General features: G+C 42.4%; 1 protein-coding gene across 1 annotated transcript in view; it reads left to right on the plus strand.

Moving 5' to 3' along the window:
• The window catches only part of SECISBP2 (SECIS binding protein 2), a 28,129-nt gene that overhangs the window by 7,100 nt on the left and 1,683 nt on the right, over positions 1-19,346 (plus strand). Inside the window, exons 4-17 of the mRNA XM_083403858.1 lie at positions 562-667; positions 1,312-1,547; positions 3,208-3,271; positions 3,843-3,988; positions 5,386-5,520; positions 7,729-7,830; positions 10,483-10,623; positions 11,054-11,183; positions 13,444-13,613; positions 14,330-14,471; positions 16,106-16,265; positions 17,422-17,642; positions 17,839-17,993; positions 18,899-19,100. Coding sequence (XP_083259984.1) covers positions 562-667; positions 1,312-1,547; positions 3,208-3,271; positions 3,843-3,988; positions 5,386-5,520; positions 7,729-7,830; positions 10,483-10,623; positions 11,054-11,183; positions 13,444-13,613; positions 14,330-14,471; positions 16,106-16,265; positions 17,422-17,642; positions 17,839-17,993; positions 18,899-19,100 — 2,110 coding nt within the window. The remainder of the gene's footprint in view (positions 1-561; positions 668-1,311; positions 1,548-3,207; positions 3,272-3,842; positions 3,989-5,385; positions 5,521-7,728; positions 7,831-10,482; positions 10,624-11,053; positions 11,184-13,443; positions 13,614-14,329; positions 14,472-16,105; positions 16,266-17,421; positions 17,643-17,838; positions 17,994-18,898; positions 19,101-19,346) is intronic.

Below are 19,346 nucleotides of genomic sequence, written 5' to 3' on the forward strand. Positions count from 1 at the left end.
ATGGCTTTTGGGGGGAATGGCTTCTGAAAGATATATGTAAGCTAGGACCACATGCCTAGAGGAACTAGACAAAGTTAGCTGAAACCCTGAATTTATCAGGAAATTCAACATTGGATAATAGCTAAGAGAAGCTCCTAGCAATGTTTCCTTGGATGTTTAATGCATCTCTAGTGACAACTTTAACATTATTTGTATCTGGACTTTGAAAAGTGCAAAAAACAAATTGTACAGATAAAAAAATATTCCTTTTGCATTTGCTCTTGAGCAACAGATACCATTATGTACTACTTTTTAGTGTTTGTGTACTGAAATTCTGCTCTGATATAATTTGGAATATAGATCTAGTTACAGGTAGGTAGCCGTGTTGGTATGTTGTTTAATTTTTTTTAAAAAAAATCCTTCCAGTAGCACCTTAGAGACCAACTAAGTTTGTTATTGGTATGAGCTTTGTGCATGCTAACTGGAAGGATTTTTTAAATTTTGTTTGGAATATAGATATAGACATGAAAAATTAAGCCCCTTTTTAAAAAGATTGAAAGGTGGTGTTATTATTTTGTACAGAGGCGCTCAAAAGACCATGAATCCAAATGGGAGAGTAAGAGATCTGATGGATCCACAGAGAGTTCACCTTACACAGCTCTGCATGGAAGAAATCCTATTAAATCAGGTACTACGATAACAATTGCGGTATTTTGCACATTGGTGTGAGTAGAAGTTCTGCAATTGCAGAAAAGGCCAGTGTATGATTTAGGGCAGTGATGACGAACCTTTTAGAGACCGAGTGCCCAAACTGCAACCCAAAACCCACTTATTTATCGCAAAGTGCCAACATGGCAATTTAACCTGAATACTGAGGTTTTGGGACACGGGTGGCTCTGTGGGTTAAACCACAGAGCCTAGAACTTGCCTCCCTCGGGAGGCCAAATTCAGACCGAAAGTGGCATATTTCTGAAACTTGTACTGGATTAAAGTGCAAGACTTTTGCTAGTTTTGTAGCTACCCCCCCCCCTCCCCTGCTGGGTGTATCATTTTTACCCAGTTTGTTTTTATTGATCAGCGCTTACTGATTATATGTGGTTACGATGTTGTTAACTTCATTATTTTATGCTTGTGTAATATTGTTAGCTGTTTTGTGCTCTCATTGGGATGTGAAGCAGGATCCAAGTATCAATGAGAGAGTAAATAAATATTTTTTTGCTAAAAAGCATTGTGTGATGTGTAATGATTACTAAAAGCAATAAACTATTTACATATCGTGGAGAAATACATTACTTTGCATATAAAATCTTTTTTTCCTTCTTTTTCTTTTAGACAGGCCCATTAAAGCAGCAAATGGGAAGTTCAAGCAAATTGCAGCTGCCGAGTGTCTTCCGGAACCTGCATTTGAAATTACCCTCTCAGATTTTCCAAAATTGCAAGGCTTGGGTAGTAGTGATCTGCTGGATATTAAAAAATGTGCATGGGGGCCATTGGGCTCGGCTGAAGGAGATAAGCTGCCTCTGAAACCTCCTGGAAAACCAACCGTTTCAGCTCTGATAACCAAAGAGGTTAGCTATTTCATAGGTTTAGATGCTGAATGATAGTGTGTTAATATGAAGCTACTTGCCTGAACAATGTATGCATGGTTAAAAATTGTGGGAAATATGCAAGAGTAAATAGACACATTTTCTTCTCAGTATTATCACATCCTGGTTACATGTTAGACTAGCTTTAGAACTGAATTCTTCACCAGTCAGTCAGATTTTCCTAAAAGCTATTTGTCCTATTAGTTTTGTAAGTCCTTGTTCTCCTTTTCTTAAAAAGGCAATCCTATATCATTCTGAAGATCGTTCCTCCCCTGTAGCATTAACAGATAATCTTCCGAAAGGTCATCAAGAATGTTATTGTTTTGGTGACTTTTATACCCAAGGAAGGAACAATAGAACTCAACAAGAAATCATTTTGGGCTACAGAGAGGGGTAAGCAAGGTTAGACCTCCTAGGGTATAAAGGTACTTCATTTTCTTCCTCTTTTTAATCTTTAGATTTTGTACCTGTTTCTATAATTCCTGCAAATGGTGACTCATGGTACTATTTCTCCCTGCAGTAATTTCTGTAGTTCCCTCATGGTGAGATCAGTACATCTTGTACACGAATCCAGTGTGGTTTATATTCCCTCTGCCAGGAGGCACTTAGCAAATGTTAAAAATCATCCTTGTTGAGTACATGTTGTTTGGGAAGCCCAGAACCTATTGATCAAGCATGAATTCTAGTGTGTATAAGTGCAAGATGATGGCCGTGTGAATCAGCCCCTTGTAAAACAAAAGTTCAGCAACATATGGGTAAAACCAGGCTACATCTTTCCTTCAAGGCAATTTTTATTGACTTGGTGAAATATAATATCCAATAAACAAATAAGGTAGTTCTCTCCACTCCCCCCCCCCAATATTGTATTTGATTTTTCCCCCCTGAAGATGAAATACCGTATTTTTCGCCCTATAGGACGCACTTTTCCCCCTCCAAAAATGAAGGGGAAATGTATGTGCGTCCTATGGGGCGAATGCAGGCTTTCGCTGAAGCCTGGAGAGCGATGGGGGTCGGTGCGCACCGACCCCTCTCGCTCTCCAGGCTTCAGGAAGCTGTCCGCTAGCTGTGGGAGACGCAGCTCTCCCACGGCTAGCGGAGAGCTTGCCAGCACCCGGAAGCCTGGGGCGCGCTGAGCTCAGCACGCCCCAAGCTTCGGGCTTCGCGCAGCCCTCCGCTAGCCGTGGGAGAGCTGCGCAAAGTCACGCAGCTCTCCCACGGCTTGCGGATAGCAGCCTGTTCTGGGGGCTGGGGTCGGGGGAAGCTCGGGCTTCCCCCGCCCCAGCCCTGCACTTGGGGGGGGGGAAATAATTTTTTTTTTCTTTATTTCCCCCCCAAAAAACTAGGTGCGTCCTATGGGCCGGTGCATCCTATGGGGCGAAAAATACGGTATGTCACAATTTTAAAGATGAGTTTCATCTTTGGTAAATTACTTGAAGAAAACAAAGGTTTTCGCACCTCCACTGGAAGAACTTTTTATATCTTTTATTGATACTTGTAAGTTTAGGAGCCAAGGTAAAGAATTCAAATGTGAGCTCAGTTCCAGGAAGTATAATACAAGTTTTGATCTTTTAACTGCTGCATGGATTGAATAGAGCAGGTTGCTGCCTTGCTTTTGTTCTAAAGACTGCAATATTCACTTTAGGGAGAAACAACTCCAAAAAAGCATTTCCCAGCAAGACCGTTAAGTTCTTCATCTGATCCTGGAGGTAAGGGCTATCTGTAGTAATAAATATTTCTTTACTGTTGATATAGCATTCTGTTCATTTAAGGTCTAAAGTCCAAACGTCAGCCTAAGCATGCTTTGAAAGGGTAGAGAAAAGGTATTGGCATGTATCCAGCTAAGTTCTAAGAAAATCTACTAAAATTAATGCACGTATGTCGGTCACACCCATGAATTTCAGTGGGTCTACTCTGAGTAGGACTTAGTTGGCAACAACCCTGTTATTCTAGCTGAAGAAAATCCTTTGGAGGTTAGAGAGTGTCTGGGCTGTTTTGAAGTAATTGTTTAAACATTTGTTTGAAGCGTGTCATACAAATCTTGGACCGAAGTAATTTTTTTTTTAGATTTCAGCACATAATACATCAAAGCAAAAGGGCCAGTATTTTATCATTCAAATAGCTACATTTGAAAGATCAGTATAGAATGATGCTGTTTATTGTATATCTCTCAAAATTGCACCTTTTGTAATGGAAAAAACCCTGTGAACATTTGGCACAGCCCCACTAAAGATTTGCCTTTGTCTCATTCAGTGAATAGTTTGTTCTGTCTAACATCAGTTTCTCAGGTCTCCCCTTGGCCTGCTGTGTCTTGGGCCACGGTGCTGTCGCAAACTCCCAAGAGAGTTGTTTCAACTCCAGCTACAGTTCCTGCTGGTAATAATTCTGGCAGTAAAGGAGAAGATGATGTTCCCAAAGATCGCAAGGTAGGATGATGGTTTTTCCAAACCACTGTTCTGTTACTGTCTTTCGGAATAGCAGCTAACCAGAGTCTCGGACTCTGGATTTATTTGAAAAAAGAATATATTGAGAGAAAATGGTCTTATGGGACAGAAAGAAGAAACATCAATTCTCCCTTTCTCTTTTAAACCTTTAATTCTCTGTAGCACCCTTCATGTCTATTGGACTTCACTCTTTCTCGTGAGTCAGTCACTTCTTAGAGGCTGAAGTTTCTTTTATATATATATATATATATATATATATATATATATATATATATACCTGAGTTTCTCTTTTTCCTCATTGCACTGTGCCTAGCCACTTTCCTGATCATTTCCAAAGGACTTCTACTTTGTATCTCAGTTCATGATCTTGTTCTGTGTTCTTCTTCTGTCCTAGATTGTCTTCCAGCCTTTTAGTTAAAATCTCTTGCTCCAACTGTTCTTCCTTTTTAGCTCCTATTTTAAACTTTTCACATTCCTCTTGAATTTACCCTTCTTACTATAACGTTTATCCCACTTTGGGAGCTTCTTTTGACTTTTTTCCTAGCTTGTCTTATTTTTGTGTGTTTGGTTTCCTCTCGAATGTTCTTGAACATGTTATCTGATGCCTTAATTTCCTTTCTGTTTAGATAATTTTTAATCTGGATTCCATTCTTGTCGCTTCACTGAACCTGCTCTGACTCCTGTTGTTAATAATCTCTTGCTTCTCAAATCACGTGGCAGTTTTCTGTTCTTTTAGTTGATTTCTCTTCAGCTTTTCTATTACTCTTAACAATGTTAACTGAGTTGAGTTTTGTGTGCAGTAAATATATATTTATGATATATTTTTATTTACAATTTCAGTGTTCACTATACTTTATACGTTAGTTTGTGGTATGGATGGATATGAGATTTGGAAAAGCCTAAAAGCCTATCTGCACTAAAGTTTATTACTCCCCTCTCCAGAAAGTCCCCTGACCCTCTGGTGGTACTTTTGATTGATTGATTGTATATCCCATTTTTTTTCCTCCAGGGAGGTCAAGATGGTGCACATGGATCTCCCCTTTTTCATTTAATCCCCACAACAACCCTGTGGTGTAGTTTAGGCTAAAAGGCAGCGACTGGGCCAAGTTCACCCAGTGAGCTTCATGGCTGAGTGGAGATTTGAACAGTCTGAAACAGACAGTAACAAAACAGACCTTAGGGAACAGAACAAAGATTTTGTGGACAGATAGATATATTAGGAGCTGTTTTCATATCCTATAATTCCAGATCAGAGGCTTATGAGAAAAAGATAGAGTTTGTATTCCGTCAGTTTAGTGTCTTAACTTTAGCTTTCATTGCTATGCAAGCTTGAGTGTAACTTTTCAAAATCCTGTATTGTTTTACTCATTTTGCAACAGTCAGAAACAAGAAAGAATGCTAATGACCACGAAGCTGAAGAAATGGCAGATAAGAAGAAGAAAAAGAAGAAGAAGAAAAAGAAAGAGAAAGTTCAGAGCGAAATCACTATAGTTCAAGAACCTCCAAGAATTGAGGTACCAAAGTTGGTTTTCTGGTCGCATCAAAAGCTCTGTGTATGGGCCATTAAGCAAACTGTGTATCAACTTGAAATTGCAAATATTAAGGAGTACCTATGCTTGGTGCTCAGACACAGTGTCTCTCTTTCTCTATCAAATAGGACAGTGAATCATTTTGAAAGATTATCATAAGGTCTAACAAGTCTACCTTGGCTGTACTGCATTTAACAATCCATGTGGCATAATGCACTTCCAGATCACATTTTTTAAAAACCTGTATTGCAAGTGAGGATTAGTGATGTGACCCCAAGGCTTCTCTGATGTCCCACCAACCCTTACCTACCATTGGCCATGATGGGTGGGCCTGGGGGGAGTTGGGTCCAACAACATCAGGAAAGCAGCACCCCTACACTAGTAGATCTGACTTAAGAGTTGAAAGTTGCTGTTTTCCTGTCTCCTCTGCTTTTAGATTGTAAGCTTCACAGGGCAGGGAGCTTTCGTCATCTTTCTGATTACTGTCTGCAGTGCTGTGTATACAGTGGTACCTCGGGTTACATACGCTTCAGGTTACAGACTCCGCTAACCCAGAAATAGTACCTCAGGTTAAGAACTTTGCTTCCAGATGAGAACAGAAATTGTGCTCCGGCGGTACAGCGGCCGTATGTAACCCGAGGTACCACTGTATACCACACCAGCTCCCAAATGTGGCAGGTTCTTTTTACACGTCACAAATAATTCAGGGGTCGGATGTGGTTTTCCAGCAACTTTTCTCCCCCCCTCCTTTATCGATGAGAAGGGAGAAGCATATCAATATAAAATGTTTGATTTCTTAAAAAAAATAAAGATCTAGAACAGTGGTGGCGAACCTATGTCACGCGTGCCAGAGGGGGCACTCGGAGCCCTCTCTGTGGACACGGACACCGTCGCCCCAGCAGGGCTGTAGCTAGGGGGTGAAACTGACGCTCCAGCACTGCAGGAGGCTCCTGACCACTTCTAGCATGGTCCCAGCACTGCTAGGGCACCATTTTCACCCTTGGGGCCGTGCCAGGGTGGTCGGGGGAGAAGGACTCACGCTGGGAAACTGCCGCTCCGTCCAATGCCTGCGGCACCGCTAATCAAGTCACCAACCAAGCCCATCTGCCACCGCAACCAAACCTAACAGCTGCCTCTGGGCTGGTTCTGCCTCCCCGTCATCAATCTCAGTTGTGCCCGACCCGCCTTCCTGCTCTGCTCTCGGGTGCATTTGGAGCCGTGGTGACCCTGGCGAGCGAGGGGCTGAGCAGGCGTTGACTTTAGATGTGCCAGGGCCTCCTGCCATTCTGTTGTTCCTACTCGGGAGTAAGCCTCCTTGAGTTCAGCAAGGTTAGACCAATTATCAGCATGCGTAAAACAGTAAAAATCACATTAATTGTTCAAAAGCATGCCAAATGCAGGGTAGGGAAGCGGGTGGCGCTGTGGGTTAAACCACAGAGCCTAGGACTTGCCGATCAGAAGGTCGGCGGTTCGAATCCCCGCGATGGGGTGAGCTCCCGTTGCTCGTTCCCTGCTCCTGCCAACCTAGCAGTTCGAAAGCATGTCAAAGTGCTTCCGGCGGGAAGGTAAACGGTGTTTCCGTGTGCTGCTCTGGTTCACCAGAAGTGGCTTAGTCATCCTGGCCACATGACCCGGAAGCTGTACACTGGCTCCCTCAGCCAATAAAGCAAGATGAGCGCCGCAACCCCAGAGTCGGTCACGACTGGACCTAATGGTCAGGGGTCCCTTTACCCTTTACCTTTACTATGCCAAATGCAAACTTTTACCTTTCAGTAACAAAATTGTTTGTATCACTGAAAGCTCTGTTATTGTTTTTCTTTTAAGACAAAAAATGTTAATATATGAGTTGTTTTTGCTAAACTAAAACCTCAGGATTCAGGTTAAATTACCGTGTTGGCACTTTGCGATAAGTAAGTGGGTTTTGGGTTGCAGTCTGGGCACTCAGTCTCTAAAAGGTTCGCCACTACTGATCTAGAATATGAAGGATGCACATCAATGCTAGCACGTCCTGGGTGCCATAGCTGTCAACGTTTTCCTTTTTTTAAGGGAAATTCCCTTATTCTGAATAGGATTCCTCACAAGAAAAGGGAAAAGTTGACAGCTGTGCTGGGTTCTGAAGTGGGGAAGGCCACTTTTAATCTAAATTGTGTGTGTAATGTTGCCTAAGTTAACACTTTATTTCCATTTCCTCAGGACGTTGAAGAATTTCCAAACCTAGCAGCTGCTACTGACAAAAAATACAGGCCCGCTCAAAAGCAGTTTTGTTCAACGCCACTTACCAAGGAGCACATTGAAGTAAGGCACCTTCAGTTACCTTGGTCTTCTAGTCAGCCTTCCCCATATGTTTTCCCTTATTGGGAATCCTTACTCTTCAGCCATTTCAGAACTCAGCCACTCTATCAAATTTTAGATTATGGCGTGGCAAAAAAGCCTAGTGTGACTCGCAAGGGGGCGCGGAACATGAGGGTGGCAAAACAAGTTCCCACATTTTAATGTTGCAACCTCTTTAAATTTTGTGTGTGATGCTGCAGCTATTCTAGAGCACACTGAGATTTGAAGTGTGAAGTCCTTACTGGTGTAGTGTAGTGTTTTCTGCTGTAGAACCTGGCTACTGTCGAAGTGGTGGGTCTGTGCAGCAAAGAAACTCCAAAAATCTTCCCCTTGAGATATTTATCTGAGTGTAGCTTGCACACATCTCTTTGTTCGTTCATAGCATTTGTCTTGTTTTTGTATTTTTTTGTTGTTGAAAAAACTCTTTATTGAAATTCATTAATGTCAGATTTAACTGCAGACATACACATACATACTATATATATATATATATATATATATTTGCTTTCGTAGATTTTCACGGGTACAGGAATGCAGGTTTTGGTGTCCTCGGGTGTCTTCCCGTGTAAAAGTTGGGGTGTCTAGGCGACGTTTCGACGAGGTCTCACTCGTCATCTTCAGGCTGGTGCTTTCGGCTTCTTGTTACTGGAACAGAGCAGGATCTCAGTGTTTGAGTTCCTATAAATACTGTTGAGGAGGTGTGGTGTATAGCCTCCAATGTTCTGGGCAGAGAGGAGGTTCCCAGGCTAGTGTGCCTTTTCTTCTTTTGTTCCTTAATTACTTGAGGGATATCTTGAGTGATTTCTTGAGTGATTTCCTGAATCACACTTAGGTGGGTCATTAGGTGTGGATTAGTTGCTATAGCCTTCGTGTCTTGAACTCTTGAACTTTGTGAAGAGTTTTTCTGAGAAGATGGCTGTACTGCACTTGGTTGTGCTCTGGCTTGGCTTCGTGTATAGGGGCGAGCTGTGGTTTTGTGGCCTGTGCCAGCCAGATCTGTGTAGGGATTGCAGGGGGGTGCAGCATCCGGAGGTGCCACCCTGGTTTGGCTACTGGATGGTGTCTGTAATTTATCTGTGGAGAGGGTCTGGGTTTGGGTCTGGTGTGGTTGATTGGTGATGGCGTTCTGTGTGCCTCTGGATCTGGTGTCAGATTTTGTGGGGAGGGCTAATTTCCAGATGTCTGGCAAGCGGGATGTGTCGTCACGCTTGTTCATGTTGTGAGGGTGTTTCTCTATCTCGATGGCTTCCATGATTATTCTCTTGTGGTGATGTTCCATGTTAAAGAGCAATTTGGAATCTGCAAAATTAATTTCGTGTCCTGTTTCTTTCATGTGTTGGAAAAGAGAGGAAGTTTTTTTCTTCTTTTTTGACGGCATTCTTGTGTCTGCCCAGCCACGTACATTGGACAAACAAACAGACGAATAAATGCACGGATCGCAGAACACAAGAATGCCGTCAAAAAAGAAGAAAAAACTTCCTCTCTTTTCCAACACATGAAAGAAACAGGACACGAAATTAATTTTGCAGATTCCAAATTGCTCTTTAACATGGAACATCACCACAAGAGAATAATCATGGAAGCCATCGAGATAGAGAAACACCCTCACAACATGAACAAGCGTGACGACACATCCCGCTTGCCAGACATCTGGAAATTAGCCCTCCCCACAAAATCTGACACCAGATCCAGAGGCACACAGAACGCCATCACCAATCAACCACACCAGACCCAAACCCAGACCCTCTCCACAGATAAATTACAGACACCATCCAGTAGCCAAACCAGGGTGGCACCTCCGGATGCTGCACCCCCCTGCAATCCCTACACAGATCTGGCTGGCACAGGCCACAAAACCACAGCTCGCCCCTATACACGAAGCCAAGCCAGAGCACAACCAAGTGCAGTACAGCCATCTTCTCAGAAAAACTCTTCACAAAGTTCAAGAGTTCAAGACACGAAGGCTATAGCAACTAATCCACACCTAATGACCCACCTAAGTGTGATTCAGGAAATCACTCAAGAAATCACTCAAGATATCCCTCAAGTAATTAAGGAACAAAAGAAGAAAAGGCACACTAGCCTGGGAACCTCCTCTCTGCCCAGAACATTGGAGGCTATACACCACACCTCCTCAACAGTATTTATAGGAACTCAAACACTGAGATCCTGCTCTGTTCCAGTAACAAGAAGCCGAAAGCACCAGCCTGAAGATGACGAGTGAGACCTCGTCGAAACGTCGCCTAGACACCCCAACTTTTACACGGGAAGACACCCGAGGACACCAAAACCTGCATATATATATATATATATATATATATATATTCTTAAATTAGTTTAACTTAGAATGTTAATTTGACCTTCTAATTCCACTTAGATATCAGCTAAGTTAAAATCATATAATGGTCCATAAAATAAAATAAAACAACAACAAACTGAAGTAAAATAAATATAGACTTCCCATCATTTCCCGCTATAGTTGACATTTGTGATTTTGAATGTACTTGTAATTATTACCTTACTTTTAATATACTTTCTTACAACCTAGCGTACCGATTTCCCTTTATTTCTTAATATTTTATGTACACATTTGTCTTGTATTTCTGTACTTCAAAGGGAAGAACAAGGGAATTTGGGTTTGAGTCTCCCATTGGTTCTCCTCAAAATGAATTGGTGGCTCCCAATTCAGACACGTCATTGGCAAGAAAAGCTCACAAGCAAGTGCCGCCCACTCCAACAGAAAAAAGGAAAATGCAGGTAAAATTGTTCTTTCCACGTTACGTTATAATAATAATAATTTATTATTTATACCCCGCCCATCTGGCTAAGTTTCCTCAGCCACTCTGGGCAGCTCCCAATCAAGTGTTAAAAACAGTACAGCGTTAAATATTAAAAACTTCCCTGAACAGGGCTGCCTTCAGATGTCTTCTGAATGTCAGGTAGTTGTTTATTTCCTTGACATCTGATGGGAGGGCGTTCCACAGGGCGGGCGCCACTACCGAGAAGGCCCTCTGCCTGGTTCCCTGTAGCCTCACTTCTCGCAATGAGGGAACCGCCAGAAGGGCGGTTGGCTTGCTTCAGAACAAAAGTAATATTTATGAATGAATTATGTGCACATAAATTTTACTCACTAGATAAAATGCAAGACCAAAGGGGAAGAAACGTGTTTCCCTTTCTTCTCCTGCAGCAAACACCCAAGAGCAGCGGAAAGAAGAGTCAGGATCCTGTGCAGCTTGATTTGGGAGGGATGCTGGCTGCTTTGGAACAAAAACAATATTCGGAAAAATCAAAACCGTCCAAGCCTGTGGTGCTTTCAGGTAGAAGTTTTGAGAGTGCTTTCGTTGGATGATGCTTTTTCAGAGTACCTTTTTTTTCCCTTTTACAATGGCCATCTCCTGAGGTAGGCTAAACGTTGCAAGATTTCACTACAGTGGAAAAGTTCCGGCAGAATGAAAGAGAAGCCAGCTTTGTGAAGTAAAATAAAAAAGATGAACTGCAATTTCCTGAACACACTGATGTCTAGGAGAGATTAGTGGAAGTGTAACGATTTCTCTTCTGCTTTTTCTCAGGTGGTGGTTTTTATTTATGAAAATTAAGGATGGTCAGTTTCTACTGACCATCCTTAATTTTGAGAGCCAGTGTGGTGTAGTGGTTAAGAGCGGTAGTCACGTAATCTGGGGAACCGGGTTCGCGTCTCCGCTCCTCCACATGCAGCTGCTGGGTGACCTTGGGCCAGTCACACTTCTCTGAAGTCTCTCAGCCCCACTCACCTCACAGAGTGTTTGTTGTGGGGGAGGAAGGGAAAGGAGAATGTTAGCCGCTTTGAGACTCCTTAAAGGGAGTGAAAGGCGGGATATCAAATCCAAACTCTTCTTCTTCTTCTTCTACAGGTTGTTTTTTTGTTTTTTTGTAATTCAATAGCTGGGAGAGAGTCTTATCAAAATGATTGGCTATAAATAGGTAACTGTCAGATTTTACATGCTATACTTTGAAAGCCTTAGTCTGGAGTCCAAGTCCACATTTCAAAGTAATAGCCTATCTTTTGAAGGAAGGTTCTACTCATCCGGCATCTAAGAAAGTCCAACTACAATACAAAGTATACTGCAGAAGGTCCCATTGCTAATCACAGTCTGTATAATAGCACATAAAGTCATGCTGATGGAAATTCTTTACCATTGCATTCCAAAAGTGGTGGGGAGATAGTGCTTAAAGTGTTATGGATTTTTCAGTATTCACAGAATTAGATTGCTGTCAGTACAGAAATTGTCAAAAGATGGCATGCATCCATGTGGAGGATAAAACAGCTGTTAAATCAGCAAAGGGTTTGTGTAACCACTTCTAATGTACCATGCAAGTTGTCCACAATAAATCATGTCAGACTTTGTTCACAGATATGAAGTGCACTTTGTGAAAGAATAAATGCAGCAGATGTCTCCACTGAGATAAAGTGCTAATGTTTAATGATTCCTCTAAGTATTACGTCCATGCAATGCAACTACAAAACTGCTTTGCTTGCAATAAGTGATATCAAGGATTGGGCTTAAGCACTTTCTGGAAGGAGAGCAACACATGGGTGAAATAAATTCATAGAGAATTTAGTAGCATTTGTCCAGAAAGAATTCTAAACCAGACTGTTTACTATTGAATACTTTCAGTAACATCAAAAGCTGTGTTATACTGACTCAGACCATTGCTCTAGCTAGCTGACACTGATAGCGATTCTCCAGAGTTTCAGACATTTGCTGCCCTATTTGGGACCTTTTGCATGCAAAATAGATGATCTGCCACTGACCTTTCCTGAGTATTTGCCATATTGTACTGTATTTTCCTTTTCCGTGCGCTGCTCTGGTTCGCCAGAAGTGGCTTAGTCATGCTGGCCACATGACCTGGAAGCTGTACGCCGGCTCCCTTGGCCAGTAAAGCAAGATGAGCGCCACAACCCCAGAGTCGTCTGTGACTGGACCTAATGGTCAGGGGTCCCTTTACCTTTACTGTATTTTTCAGATACATAAATAAGAACTGCTTGTTTTATTTAAAGATTATAGTAGATTTAAGTAATGAGGTATTTTACAAAAATGCCGCATTCACAGTACAGACCTGCAGAAATTGAAAGCCACACTGACGAATCTAATGCAATGTGCTGAATCAGGAAAGGAATGCATTCTTTGTACAGTGATACCTCAGGTTAAGAACTTAATTCGTTCCAGAGGTCCGTTCTTAACCTGAAACGTTTCTTAACCTGAGGTACCGCTTTAGCTAATGGGGTCTCCCGCTGCCGCTATGCCGCTGGCACACGATTTCCGTTCTTAACCTGGGGCAAAGTTCTTAACCTGGAGCAACCACTTCCTGGTTAGCGGAGTTTGTAACCCAAAGTGTCTGTAACCCGAGGTACCACTGTATACCTGGGTGTCTGAGTAGCTTGTGTGCTGAGCTGAGTGCTAAAACCAAGTTAAGCTCCAATCCTAAACATATTTGTTCAGAAGAGTCCCAACTGATACTGATTGGGCTTGCTTCCAGTTAAGTATGGATTTCAGACTTGGCCATTGTCACCTGATAGCAGGTTTGCTTTTGTTTTAGTTGGTAGCGCAGTAACATTGCATTCCAAGGAACCCGTGACGGTAACAAAAAGTCAGCAATTAAATCAAGGGAAGACCCCGCATAACCCGTTGGACTCTAGCGCACCCTTGGTTAAGAAGGGAAAACAGAGAGAAGTCCCTAAAGCGAAGAAGCCAACATCGCTCAAAAAGGTACAACAAGGAATAATCCTTTATCAAAGTTTAGTGTAGCTGTTGCCTTTTAGAATTTAGCCAGACTGGTATTTCTTACTTTGGTTTGTGCCTGGCTATAACTGTCTTTTTTATAAAAAATAATAATGGGGAAAAGTGTGAAGTTCTTTCAGATTGTTGCTGTGGGAAAGGACTAATTAAACTATGTAATCTTATCTAATCCCAGAGGTGGGAGGGAAGTGAGCAGATCTAATTTGGGGTTAATCCATTCCTTATAAGACTAGAACAGCCCAAAGGTGATTTGAAAGGGTAGCTTGCAGTGATTATATTAATGTTTTCTACACTAGCACTCTCATGCGATCCACCTTTCAGTCTGCCAGTTGAACTGTCATGTATTGCTTATATGAACTAGAACAAAATTTAAAAAGGAGAATATTTTAAGAGTGTTTGCATCCATTTAATTTTTGAAAGAGGTCACTCCCTAAACGGCTATAAGTGGAGATGCAGTTAGCAATGTGCCTGCTTTATCAGTGGCGTAAAGCAGTTGCCGCAGATAAGCAAATTGAATGATAACTCCAAATTGCCACACTCTTAAAATTAAATTAAGCCTTCTCCCATCTCCCATGGAAATGTAAACATTAAAGGCTGTAAAGCACATACATATGTGCCAAAAAAGTATTTCAGAAATAAAGAACTTTGTCTGGAAACTACATTGCAATGAAGTGTTTCCTTTTCAGATTATTTTGAAAGAGAGAGAACAGCGGAAACAGCAGCACCTTTTGGAACTGACGGCGATACCAAATGAGAGTGATGCTGTCCAGCAGGGTGCAGCTTCTGAGATGACTGAGAATCAGACATTTTCTGAGGACACCAAACCAGGTACCTCTTAATCAGGGGTGCTGTTCGTTTTCATTTCTGACCATGGGGTGTCGAAGCAGGGAAATGCTGCTTTTGCAAATTTCTTTAGCAAGGGGTCTTAAAAATTGGTTTTTGGGTGTGAGGAATTCAAATCCGCTATTGTTTTTGTGACTGGACAACATTTAGTTTGGTAAATCTATGATTAAAAAGTGCATAAACTGCTCTCAGAAAACCAAAGAATGTTATCTTATGAAAATGTCAGGTAATGCTATAAAAAAGAATAGTTTCTCCACGTAAAACACACCCTACTAAGCCTACAACATTATCTTGTAATCATAAAACGATATTAGAAAGTAATAATAAATTTAATCAACTAGTTTAATCAAGTATTGCTTTGATTAGTTCTTGGACATCAGCTGCCAACTTACTTCTTGGCCTCTGATGTAGCCGTTATGTTTCTCATGTGTATATAATTTAGCAAAGCTACATTATATTTTACCAAAACATCTTTTGAATTCCCAAGTCATTTTACAACTTTTTAGCATCCCTCATTTTCGTAATTCGAAAGTAGAAAAATTCAACACCCCATATTGCCGGATAGCTGTTGCAGTAGTGTTTTCTGAGATGCAGCTGCCACAGTAATCTAAAATAAAGGTGAAAATGAGCTGGTTGCAACACATGGCAATTAAAACAATGATTTAGTGAGACTACGTGGACTCCTGGAGAGGAGATCACACCCACTGTTCTCCTCTGCTGTCCTATTTACTTCTGCACTGAGCCTAGGTTTGGCTTAGCATGTTGTCTGAACCTCAGACTCATGGTAAAGCTTTCCCACTTACTACAAACTGTAACCAAGACCAAATCTGGGATTGTTCTCTACCCGTTTTATTCCTTAAACCTCCAAAAGATTAACTGAGTATTCTTCTTTGGGACTGGGGTTGAATTTCCTCCTGAACAAATGCCTTTTCAGAAGAAGTGGGACTTTGAAATGGAAAGGTCTGCCAAGTCACAGGCTGACACCTCTTCCTTTGTTTTGCCTTGTCCAGTTTATTTGCTGCAACATCCTATGGGAGATTTTGCCTGCCGTTGGCAGAAATAGCTGTCGAGACAGTTCTCTGCGCAATTGGCTTCAATCCCTTTATTTCATGTATTGCTCTACATTGTGTAATGATTTGCTTGTATGTTTTTAATATGCATTTTTAAGCCCTGTGGTCAAAACAGTGCATGCGACCCTATTTATCATTGGAGTAGCCCTCTAGTAGTATTGAATAATTTGTGTAGTTATTAGAATTTTTTACTGCTAAAACTGACATTCTGCCTACTTTAAACTGCAAATCATAAATATGGAAGGCATGCCATGCTCTTTTGTGGTCTAGCTGTTGTTTCCCCCTAAATCTAAAAGTTGCTTAAACTGTGAATGGATATCTGTAAAAACAGCCAAACTGCCCTAGGCCAGGGCCTTGTCTGTCTTTTTTGCAGTTATCCCTTCATATATGTTCAGGGCTTCTTTTTCTGCAGGGCTCTTAAGCACATTTATTTCATGCCATTTTCATCTTGACCCTGGGCTGAAACTGAAGCAAGGTTTCTAATAGTGATCTGAAGTTCCTCTTCAACAAAAATAATCCCTTTTCTATTCGACTTTCCTTTGGATTCAGAAAGCGCAGATGAAGCCCCAACAGACGCTGCAATTGCAGCCCAAGATATTTCAGACGTGTCACTGGAATGTACAGCGTTGAGTGGATCCACGAATAATTCCCCTGTCCCAACACAGCTGAATTCCAACCTTCCCAAAATCCACAGCCGAAGGTTTAGAGAGTAAGTATTCTGGTGTTGGTCATGCCAATCCTATCCATGCATTTGTGTTGTTGAGCTTAGTGGGGTGCCTCTCAGCTTGAATGTGATATCCTAATGCAGGGGCCGGCAAACCTGTTCAGCAGGGAGCCGGTCCGCTGTCCCTCAGACCTTGTGGGGGACCGGGCTATATTTTGGGGAAAAGAATGATGCAAGAGCACCACGAGCCCCGGTGGCTGCTTATCTGTGTCCTGCGAGCGGCAGGGGCTGGCGGCAGCGGAGGTACAATGAGTGGCACGTGAAAGGGCTCCTTAAAATGGCGGCCGCTTGAGCGCTGCTGCTGCTGGCACCAACAAAGCCCAGCCTCCTTCCTCCTCTAGGCAGGGCAGGGAGAAGCCAGGAGGAGGCGCTGCCGCCACCGTGTGAGGGAGAGGGAAAGAACGCACACACTGGCATTCCATGCTGTGATTCCCAGACCGTCCGTGGGCCGGGTCCAGAAGGCAATTGGGCCTAATCTGGCCCCCAGGCCTTAGTTTGCCGACCCATGTCCTAATGTGTTTACATGAAGGCTTTTGACCCTTAGTCACACATGGATTTCTCGACCCTCAGATATCAAACTGTTGATATTTTAACCCCTCCCATTGACAGAATCTCCTGATCTGATGTTTTGAGAAAGGAGGGAGAGAAACTGCTCTTCTACTCTTCCGCTCCTGCCTGACTGCCTGACTGTGTGTGTGGAGAGTCTCTTATCTATGTAGTGACTAGATGGCTGAGTGGGAGCTGTAACATTCATGCAAGCCAGTAGTTCTTTAGTTTGTAGTAGCTATTAGAAATAAAAGGAGTTATGCTTCAGAGCTAGCTTCCGTGTTATTTATAGTCTGCATGAGTCTGGTGCTCACAATGCACAGTTGTGGGTCCAGTGCACTGGGACCTGTTTTCCAGGATTGGAAGGTCTCTAAAAGTGCTCCAGTCGCCTAGCCCTGTCGGGGCAGAACCAGTTATTGAGCCCAGTCGCTGACATCGGTTGAAAGGCGTACTGACACAAACATGCTAATTACTTCTGGATATAGTTTGCTAATTTTGTGTGTGTGTGTCTTTGGATAGAGTGGATGAGAAAGAAAGGAATGTGGGGAGACTCAGACACTTGCCACAATACTGAAACAATTGGTTCTTTCTTTAGTTACTGCACCCAAGTACTCAGCAAAGAGGTTGACAGCTGCGTAACAGATCTCTTGAAAGAATTGGTGCGCTTCCAAGACCGCCTTTATCAGAAGGACCCAGTCAAGGCCAAGACGAAGCGCCGGCTTGTTATGGGGCTCAGAGAAGTGCTGAAACACTTGAAGCTGAAAAAGTTGAAATGTGTCATCATTTCCCCCAACTGTGAAAGAATCCAGTCAAAGGGTGAGCCTTTCTATTAAAAGTATGGCGAACTGAAGCGAATGCAGATCAGATTTCCGGTGGAGGGGTGTAGCTGAAAGAACAAGCAATGCTGGTTTTCTCTTAAGATGTATCTGGGCGAATGAAGCCCTTCTGCCAGCAATGCTAATGATATTGACCTGTTCTGATGCTTTTAATCCTCTTATTTGTTTTACCCCAGGTGGGTTGGATGAGACTCTGCATCTCATCATTGACTCCGCTTGTGAACAGAACATCCCATTTGTGTTTGCTCTCAATCGCAAAGCTCTTGGGCGTTGCGTGAACAAAGCCGTGCCAGTCAGCGTGGTGGGGATTTTCAGTTACGATGGCGCTCAGGTGAGTTGTGCAAAAGCTGCAGTTGCACCCTGTTCTGCATTATGCATTTCAGTTTAAATACAGTGGTACCTTGGTTCTCCAACTTAATCTGTTCCAGAAGTCCATTCCAAAACCAAGGTGCGCTTTCCCATAGAAAGTAATGCAAAACAGATTAATCCGTTCCAGACTTTTAAAAACAACCCCTAAAACAGCAATTTAACATGAATTTTACTATCTAACGAGACCATTGATCCATAAAATGAAAGCAATCAACAGTGTACTGCAGTCATACAATCAACCAGTAGCTGAACACACAGTCACAAAAACAAAACAAAAAGAGCCACAAAAAGAAAAATGCAAAATAAATAGCAAAAACAGACAGCGTAACACTCAAAACGGAAGTGTGGCACTCAAAACGGAGCACGTTTAGCTTCCGAAAAAAAGTTCGCAAACTGGAACACCAGGTTTGCAGTGTTTGGATTCCAAGTTGTTTGAGTACCAAGGCGTTTGAGAACGAAGGTACCACTGTAGAAGCTTTTAAAGTCTTTGGCAGCTAATGCTGAAATGTTTAAAAATATTAACCATCCTTAATTGTCTGGGAGTACTGTGTCCTTAAATCACCTTAGCTCTGTTGAGGTGTTCTATTTACTTTAATGCTAGTGCCCTTCCCATCACCCTCGCAAGTTTGAGCACAGTTACCTGAACAAATAGAGCTTAGGGGGAATCGACAAATAAATCCTCAACAAAGTTCTGCTGCTGGGACCACTGAACAACAATTTTGGGAACTTTGATCTTCTCCTCTTTCAACATTAGTGTGAAAACTGTGGAGCATGTTATCTTCTTGGGTTTGTGGAGAAAATGTTGAAAGCTTGGTGAAGCACTAACCCCAAATTCTATCTTAGTTTCTCGCTACCTTTATACCCTAGGACTATTTTCACAAAATGGTGGAGCTGACAATGGAAGCGAGGCTGGCCTATAAGGAAATGATTGCGGCATTGCAGAAAGAGTCGGCTGAAGAAGAAAAGGAAAGTGACTCTGCAAACTTGAAAACTCTTTGTAGAGAGCCCAGTCCACTAGATGCCGGTGAAGTGCCCCTTCCAGAGTCTGACGAGGATGTCCCAAATTACAGTGAGTTGTGTGTGTGCGTGATTTAATGTGGGCAGTCTTCTCTCCGGGATTAATTGGCCATCTTGACTGTTTGGAACAGCGGTCAGCAACCTTTTTCAGCTGTGGGCCGGTCCACCGTCCCTCAGACCATGTGGGGGGCCGGACTATATTTTTTTTGGGGGGGGGGGGGAATGAACGAATTCCTGTGCCCCACAAATAACCCAGAGATGCATTTTAAATAAAAGCAGACATTCTGCTCATGTAAAA

The sequence above is a fragment of the Podarcis tiliguerta genome, assembly GCF_965153285.1.
Source record: "Podarcis tiliguerta genome assembly, chromosome: 11".
In the NCBI taxonomy this organism is placed as follows: Eukaryota; Metazoa; Chordata; class Lepidosauria; order Squamata; family Lacertidae; genus Podarcis; species Podarcis tiliguerta.